The sequence below is a fragment of the Cnephaeus nilssonii genome (genome assembly GCF_951640355.1).
Source record: "Cnephaeus nilssonii genome assembly, chromosome: 12".
Classification (NCBI taxonomy): domain Eukaryota; kingdom Metazoa; phylum Chordata; class Mammalia; order Chiroptera; family Vespertilionidae; genus Cnephaeus; species Cnephaeus nilssonii.
In genome coordinates, this window is record NC_137083.1 from 50722082 (window position 1) to 50731507 (window position 9426).

General features: G+C 39.9%; 1 protein-coding gene across 1 annotated transcript; it reads right to left on the reverse strand.

Moving 5' to 3' along the window:
- Positions 1-4316: 4316 nt before the first annotated feature.
- LOC307107935 (olfactory receptor-like protein OLF3) lies at positions 4317-5270 on the reverse strand (the record flags this gene model as incomplete). The annotated part of the gene is made up of 1 exon (XM_079785497.1): positions 4317-5270. The coding sequence occupies one exon, from the start codon at positions 5268-5270 to the stop codon at positions 4317-4319; it is 954 nt and encodes a 317-aa protein (XP_079641623.1).
- Between the last annotated feature and the right edge of the window lie 4156 nt (positions 5271-9426).

Sequence of the window (9426 nt, forward strand, 5' to 3'; positions counted from 1 at the left end):
AAGGATTTGCCTAAGACTGAGACAAAAGCAGGACAACAGAGACCACTGTTGAATGCTTTCATTACACTACTTCGTCGTACCGTTACCCGCTTCACAAAGGTTTGATCTAAAATCTCCAAAGACTTTAATGCCAAACCTCAACTAACGCAGAGTGAAGAGTTTAAACGTCACCCGCAATCTTTTTCCATGCTTCTCCCTGATGTGAACCCCCCAACCTACAATTCCTATTGTTTCCCAAACAGGAAATGCTCTTTCTTCTGCCTAGGAAGGCATCTCAGAGGTGTATCACTAGAAATTTAATTAGTTCTCTTAATAATCATTTGTGACAGACACGAGGCCATTCTCTATCACAAGGCCAGAAGGAATTGAAGAACAAGGAACAGCGGTTAGCCATGGGGGAGAGGGAGCATATGGGAAGGTCTCTGACATGCAGTCCCACAGGGAGAGCTTAAAAGTAAGGGTGGAACAGCAACACTGGGAAAATCCTCCAACCACTGAACTTCCACCCCACTCACAAGTAATGCTATGGAATTTGTTGGTACACTGATGATAACCACAGCAACAACAAAACTCAAACCATGACCATGTGATTCCCACATTCTCTCCCAGCAAACAAGACTATAAGACAAACAGATGTGCCAATTTCAATTCATGATACTATTAATCAGAGCCTTTTATCCTAAACACAAAATAAACTGGATTCAATCCAAATTAAATGCCAGATGAAAAGGCAAGAAAAATTACAATGTCATTAAACAAAGAAATTAATAGAACCAGATATACTTGGGTATAGAAACTATCTCATGGGGGTTTAATATAACTCTCATAAATAAGTTAAAGGATTTAGTGGAAAAGATGGACGGTATCATAACTGAGCAACTTCAATGGAGAATTCAACAGCATATGGAGAGATTATATGGACATGCTCAATATAAGGAGCACAGTAACAGAAATAAAGATCACTTATGAGTACACTCAACAGATCCAGAAAACAATCAGTGAGTATAAAATAAGTCAATAAAAATTAGCAAAACTAAAGCACACAGAGGAAAAAAACTAATGATAAAAAGAAAAAAAGCCTACCAGAGCTGTCAGACAATATTAAACCATTTAACATACATGAAATTAAAAAAAAACACAGAAAGAAAATGGAGACAAAAGGAGTTCAAGAAATATTTGAAGAGATAACAGCTGAAAATATAATCAAAGAAATTAAAGCACAAATCAAATAAATTCAGCCAAATAAGATAACATACAAAAACAACTAGATACATAATATTCTAATTGTCTAAAAGGCAAAAATAGCATAAAAGTCTTGCAGGCAGCCTGTGATAAAAAGATACACCACATACAGAAGAACAAAGATCTCAATCATAACAGACTTCTCAGAAACTATGCAAACCAGGAGACAATGGAGTGACATCTTTAAAGCCTTGAGGAGAAACTATCCACTAAGAATTCCATATGAGAATATGAAAGTGGCTATGAGAATGAAGGAGAAATAAAGACAAGTTTACACAAACAAAAACATTTACAGCAGACTTAACAAGAAATGTTAATGGAAGTTCTTCAGAGCTTCTTGAAAATATAATTCCCCTTTCAAGGCAAGAAATGTAAAAAATGGGACTACAATATTGTCTCATACCAGGAAGGTAGGAAGCTGTTGAAGATTACTAAGGGTCGTGTGGAAAAACTAAGTGGACAATTTGAATAGGTTCTGTGGTAGGCTAATGACCAGAAACTTGGAATATGCTGCTTTGTATGGTAAAAGGAACTTGCAGATGTATTTAAATTAAGGGTTTTTTTTTAAAGGGAAACTATCCTGGATAATCTTAGTGGTCCCAATGTAATCACAAGAATCCTTAATAGATCCATGTCGTCAGAAAGAGATGTGAAATTGGTGGTGGAGGATTAGATTCAGAGAGAGACTCCCTGTGCTGCTGACCTTGAGGATGGAAGAAGGGAAAATAAGCAGTGGAATGGAAGCTAGGTGAAGGCAAAGGGATTATGAAATGAGTAATGGAGAAAAGTCACAAACATTTTAACCAGTAGGATAAATGAGGATACACATATTTTCTTCCTTGAAGTATCATGTGTATATTTGTATTTTTTACCAATTTTCTTCTTTCATCCATTTCCCCTACATTTAATATAGTATGTGTTCATGGTGGAGAGTTTCATGGTTTATTTCACAAGTTACAGAACATTGAGACAGAATTGTGAAATTTTAGAGAAGATATGGAGTCCACAGAAGAATTCCATTCTGGGAGAAGATGAAGTATTCCTCTGAAATTTCTTTTAAATCACATGACTTCTGTTTCCCCATTGCCACTTCTTCAGTTTGAATCTAATGTCTTATGAGTAACCATTGACCAGCATCCTAGCTGGTCTCATTGGCTCCAATTTTTCTTCCTCTGGCTCATCTGCCAGGATGATAATTCAAAAATATGAATCTGGTCATGCCATACTCCAGCTTAAAAATGTTTGCTGGCTTCCTGTTGCGATTAAAGGTAAGAGATATTTTGCATTAGGTGTGATTTGTGATGTGACCATTCTTTAGCTGCCTGCTTCATCCCCACTACTTCCTTCATGGTCTCTGCATTGCAAGAGCAGCTTCAGGACATTATTGAACTCTCACTCTCTCTCCCAGCTCAGCACCTTTCACAGGTCAGCCTTTACTCAGGTTGCTTGTTATCTAGGTAACTTGCTCTCCCTTTCCTGGTCTCCACCTGGAACACTTCATTCAGGAAGACTTCTGTAATCACCACTGAAAGCTTTCTCCCTTTGTGAAACAATACTTCATTTTAACTGCCTCATTGTTTTTCATCTCACTGTTCAGTTCTATCACTGTGAGAACTGTATGATATTAACTATAGTACCTCAAGAACCATTCATTATTACAGACATACAGGAGTCTCTCCTATAACATTTACCAAATTTACACCAAGGGAAATGTAGCCAAAGAAATCACTAGCATTAACTTCTTTGGGATGCTTGCCTATATTGCAACCTTTAGGCTTGGATTATTTTAAGGTAAAATTAAAATACCAAATGGGCTCCAGATTAAATGAGCCTTCAACTCCACTTGAATGCTGAAAGACTGTGTTAATGTGTTCTCAAATGGAAGAAATGTACACCAACTAACTGAAAGAAGAGACCACTGGAAGATAGGGCTTTGAGACTTCTTCAAGGGAGGGCAAAGATGAGCTACTGTCACATTCTTTCTCCTTTTTCTCCTTCCTAATCCCATGTTCAGATATTTCTTCCCCCGCTTTTACCTTATCTAACTCAGGCTTTTTCTCAAAGGTGTAGTCCACTCTCAGACTAATCTAGCTCAGTGCTGTGTGCAGAGAAGGGATGGAGAAGGTTCAATATGGAGATGAGAGGGTGATGTAAGCACAGACAACTGAACTATTCTGATTCCCAAAACCATGTTAAAGTTGTCTTACCTTTCATTGCCTTTGGGTAAGGAATCTTTCCTTTTGTAGATAACTATGTACTTTATAATTTATAGATGATTTCATATTTTATGTGCTTATTCTTTCCTAAAGTATCAGAACAAGAAGTAATAAACTTTTCAGCCAATAAACAGCTTTAAGATGTAAATAATACCACCTCTAATGCAGTAAAATCCCTCTCAAAGTGTTTATATACTCAAGCACTGCCTGAAACATAACTTTCCCTTGGCCCGTAATAGCCCCTTTATTTAGATTCCTTAATATTCCTTAATACCTTCAGTTGATGCTTCTCCACTGAGTTATCTCCAACACTCAAATACATTATGTCCACATGAAGTAGATATAGCACAAAAGCATCTAATCAGCCTTGATAGCAACACTCTTCTCTGAACAGTGACTCATGCAATTACTGGATGTAGTTACATATACCACACCGTTTTTAAAAATAAAATGTGAAAATGATGTGTTCCCAATGGAAACATGATAACCTCCTACAAAATGTGGATGAATAAGAACCAGTGATCGAAACTGAGATCCATCAACAGGTCCATGACTATAAACAATGTGACAAATCAAAATAGTCAAGGGTAATTTTTTTATTTCAATTACTCTCAGATTATAGAAAAGGAGATTTTGAAGTTCTATTATATCTGTCCTTAACTCCCTGAACATGCTGCTGTGACATTAAAAGACTTTTACATTAAACCTAAACACTCAGTATCCTACCTCACATCAGCAGTATACATTATGTCATGCCCTTTCTGGTTGACAGGGCAATGTAGTTGATGCCTGTCATATCTGAGTTAAGTGGAAAACACACAGGCAAAGTTTCTTTTTCTAAGTGATGCTCCTGATTCATCAAGTTCCAAGTTTTGGTGTTAATCCATTTAATTGCCCTAATAGTTTCTGCCAGGCCCCCTTCACCTCCTTATTCCTTAGACTGTAAATCATGGGGTTCAGCATGGGTGTCAAAATGGCATAGAAGAGAGAGATCAACTTCTCCTGAAGAGCAGAGGGGCCAGAATGGGGTTGGATGTAAATGAAAATGGCCATGCCATAGCACAGGACAACCACTGTGAGGTGAGAGGCACAGGTGTGGAAGGCTTTCTTTCTTCCCTCTGTGGACCTGATCTTTAGGATGGTGGAGATGATCTTGACATAGGACAAGAGAACCAGGCAGAATGGTGACATCAGCAGGACAATGCTAGAAACCATGATTGCGATCTCATTGGAGGAGGTGTCCACACAGGCCAGTCTGACCACAGCTAGGAGTTCACAGGATATGTGATCAATAAACTTGTTGGAGCACATGGGCAGCTGAAAGGTGATGGCAGTCTGCATGAGAGAGTTGACAGAGCCACTGACCCAGGATGTGATGGCCAACCTAGTACAGAGCCCTCCATGCATGATGACCAGGTACCGCAGGGGGTCACACACAGCCACATAGCGGTCATAGGCCATCACTGCCAGTAGAACAAACTCAATCCCGCCCAATCCCAGGGAGAAAAATAACTGGGCTGCACAGCTCACAAGTGGAATTACTTTATGTTCTGAAAGAAAATGAACCAACATCTGAGGGACTATGGTTGTGGCATAAGAGACATCAACAAGGGAGAGGTTGGTGAGAAAGAAATACATGGGTGTGTGGAGTCGGCTGTCCAGGCTGATCAGAAGAACAATGAGGAAGTTCCCCAGCACTGTCACCATGTATGTGATGGAGAACAGGACAAAGAGAGAGACCTGAGTGTCCCAGTCACTGGACAGGCCCAGAAGAATAAACTCTTTCACCCACGTCTGGTTTTCTATTCCCATTAAAAAGTGTGAGGATTATTAATCTGCAGAGAGAGTCAGAAAAAACAAGCTGTTGAATCAAAGAACCATAAGAATAACTTTTTAGCAACACAAACTTTATACAAGTGGCAAGCCTTAGCCAGATGCTTCAGATTCTTAATTGGCCATCACTACAGGCTTTGTCCCGATATTCCTTGTATCTTTTCTGCTTCGGGAACAGGCCAATGCCTTGATAAGGACATGATGTTGGGTCACTTTGAGGACCTAGTGACCATTGTCTATTTTCCCCCCTTTTTTAAATTAAGGTATTATATGTGTACATATCTTACCATTGTCCCCCCCACCCCACACCCATACATGCCCTCACCCCCCCAGAGTTTTGTGTCCATTGGTTATGCTTATATGCATGCATACAAGTCCTTCGGTTGATCTCTTATCTCCCCCACCTCTCCCTAACCTTCCCCCTATAATTTGACAGTCTATTTGATGCTTTACTGTCTCTGTATCTATATTTTTGTTCATCAGTTTATAATGTGCTTTAACCATTGTCTTTTTTATGATGACCTTTGTTCTGTTCAGGCTCAGTGGCATATGGTGTGGTAGGGGGTTGTAATTGTATTTTGTTCTTTTTATTTGTCTCTTCCCAACTTGTTGCTGTTAGGAATCTATCTACCCTTTGAAATGGGCTCAAAACAGAGAAAATGAGAGTATGAGTAGCTGACTTTCTATTTACAAGAGAGGAAGGGAAGCACATATTTAAGGCCTTGTCTTCATTGTCCACACCAGAGAAGGAGGCATAAATTCATTGAGATGTACACTGGAACAGAGTTGCACTTGTGGTTTATTTTATCCACAAGTACTTTTCCAATAGAACTATATATAATATCAATTTTGAACATTAAACAGAAACTGTTTACATTTTTTAATCTTATAGGACTGATTTATGTTTATTTTTCTCTATGCCTACCTATTGCTAACTTTCCTTTTCTTGCCGTGTACAAAATAATGAAGAAAGGGAGATAATGTTGGTAAGAGGAATGGAGGCCAGAAACAGAGCTGTTTGTTTCATTTCAAAACCCAACAGCCAGGCTGAGGTCACTGAGCAGAAAGGTGAAGACTGTCTGCACTTCAACACTCTTATCTAATAAAGGACCCAAAAAAAGTAGTTCAAGAAATGCCCATCTCTTCTTTCATGGGTCAGACACATACATTTTTAGAAACCTGTTTTCAAATTTCCTCCCCCAAGTCTGATCTCCCCATGCAACAGCCCCTCCTGTTCTGCTCTATCATAACCCTAACCACCACTCCTCACATAGTTTTTCTTCAATCATGGGAAGAATGACAAGACATCTACTTTACTCAAAGAAGAGATTTGAATTTAATTGTAGAACATCAAGAGAATATTTAATTTTAAAAATCTTTTAGCTGTTGTTGCATATATAGCATATCAGCAGCAGAAAGCAGACATTTTTCTTTTTCAAAATTTAAAAATGTTATAGATTTATTTTTCAATTACAACTTATTTTCAATATTACTGTTTACTTTCCTATTAATTTGGCAAACATCTATAAAGGACCATCTTTGCTAGATGCTACTGTTTTATGGTGAATGTTATACCTCCCTGTGCTTGAAGACCTGACCCATTCAAAGAAGAAATGACACGAAACAGATTGTCATTACTACATCATTTGCTACACATGCAAGTTGACTGGAGAATATGCCAGCCGATGACTCACTGTGTTCCTCTTACAGACCCTGCACATCTCTCCACTACAGCCTTTGTTTCACTACCAGGGAGTGACAGTGTCGCATCTTAATGCAATTGTGAGCTTCAGAGCCTAACAGTTTCTGTTCTGCATCCAATCTCTTCTGCTTCCTTGGACCTAAAGCAAGTCATTTCAGAAATAATACTTGTTATTTCTTTAAATCAAGTTAAATATATTTCTAAAGGTAAATTCTCATTTGGTGACTTTTGGCAAAATTTTTAAGTATCTGGTATTTTGGTGTCATGTCTCAACTAGTCTATCACAATTTCCTGAAACTGACACAGGAGCCCCTCCCATGCCTCGATCCCTACATCTCTACTGTATGCCTGAGAGGAAAGGGTATTAATAGTCCCAAGTAACAATATGGCTTCTTAACACCTTCCCCATACTCCTACTCTAACACTATTGATAAGGCCTTGAAGAACTATGAGCAACTGTTCATCAAGAAAGAGGAGAGGATTTTTTAAGATGGTGGTGTAGGTAAACACCTGTATTCGCCACCTCCCACAGCCACATCAAAATTACAACTAAAATACAGGACAACCATCTTCCAGAACTGCTGGAAAGCAGGCTGAATGGAAGTCCTACAATTAGAAAAGTAAAGAAGAAAGCTTTGTTCCTATGAGGGGACCTCCCCAGTCACAGGGCTGACTGGCAGCCATTTCTGTTTGCTCCACGCTGGTGATTCCCTAACACACCATCTCATTCAATTTACAACCCCTCCCAAGCAGTGTGCAGAGGCTTTTGCATATAAATGGCCTCTCCTTGCTCAGGGTAAATCTCTCAAACAAATTGCAGATGGGTCAGAGATCCCCAAACTGATCAATAAAAGGCCCAAGACCCAGCACCAGCACCAACCAACCTTGTTTCATAGCTGGACCTCATCTGGGCACTTCCAAACCTGATACAAAGAGAAAGAATCTGCAGATCTCTCTATAGCTCCTGCTGGGTGGCCCCAGGCAGTGGTTGACTTTGCACCTCTCTGGAGACCCAAGAGCCAGTGTGCCGCGCCAGCACAGCCAAGGGTTCGGTGAGCCTGAGGGAGGGCCGGCGAAGGATGAAGAAAAGAAAAAGAGAATAAGCTGGGTCTAGGTGGATCTTCTGTGCCTAGCTGAGGCCACGGAACAGATCCAGACTGCTTTATTTTATAGTTAGAGGTAAACAGGGTAATTTACAATGTTCTTGTAAGTTTCACTTGTTTTGGCAGCTCTTGCTGCACCTCCCACAGCCCATTAGCTACCCAGGAAAGATCTAGGGAGCAGTCACAAGATCAAGCTTAATTATGCTAAGAGGGCTGTGCCCTCTAAGCTGGGACTTGTTTGCAGCTTTGCCAGCAGGTCAGTCAGAGGCTTAACCCTATAACCACTCCCTATAAGCCAGTGTACCCAGTGGTCAGTTTCAGACCATACCAGATTACAACTCTACACATCCATAAGTGACACACTCAAGGGGCAGACTCAGTGAGTACCAAAGCCCCACTGAAGCAAGTACTGCTCCACAGGGGTGTCTCCTGAACAGCAGCTCCCCCACTGTAGTCACAACTGGTCCTCACAGCCAATTGCTTGGAGATCAATTCCTCCCAGTGACACCAATAGCAATTAAGTCTCAACTACAACAAAACTGTGCTCACAACCCAAAAAGGGGTGCACCTAGAGTGTCCAACTCAGGTGATTGGGGAGGCTGAGCCACTGGGACCTATAGAACACCTGCTTTATAAGGCCACTCTGCCAACTCAAGGAGACATAGCAGCTCTACCCAATACATAAAAACAAACACAGGGAAGCAAAATGTGGAGATAAAGAAACATGTCACAAATGAAAGAAATGGAAGAAAGCAAACTACTGGATATAGAGTTCAAAGCCATGGTTATAACATTACTCAAGAATCTTCTAGAAACCTTAAAAAAAAGGGAAAAGGACCAGTAAGGAATTAAGCATACACTGACTGAAATTAAGAATAATATACAGGGATTCAACAATAAAGTAGAGGATTCTGAGAATCAAATCAACAATTTGAAATATAAGGAAGCAAAAAACACTCTGAAGAGTAAAAGAAAAAAGAATTCAAAAATATGAAGGTGGTGTAGGGAGCCTCTGAGACAACTTCAAGCATACCCAATATTCACATTACGGGGGTTCCAGAAGAAGAGAGAGAGCAAGATATTGAAAACCTATTTGAAGAAATAATGACAGAAAACTTCCCTTACTGGTGAAAGAAATGGACTTACAAGTCCAGAAAGCATGGAGAGTCCCAAACAAGAGGAACCCAAAGAGGACCACACCAAGACACATCATAATTAAAATGCCAAGGCCTAAAGTCAAAGAGAGAATCTTAAAAGCAGCGAGAGAAAGCAGTTAGTTACCTATATGGGAATGCCCAAATGACTGATTTCGCCAGAAGGGAGTGGCAAG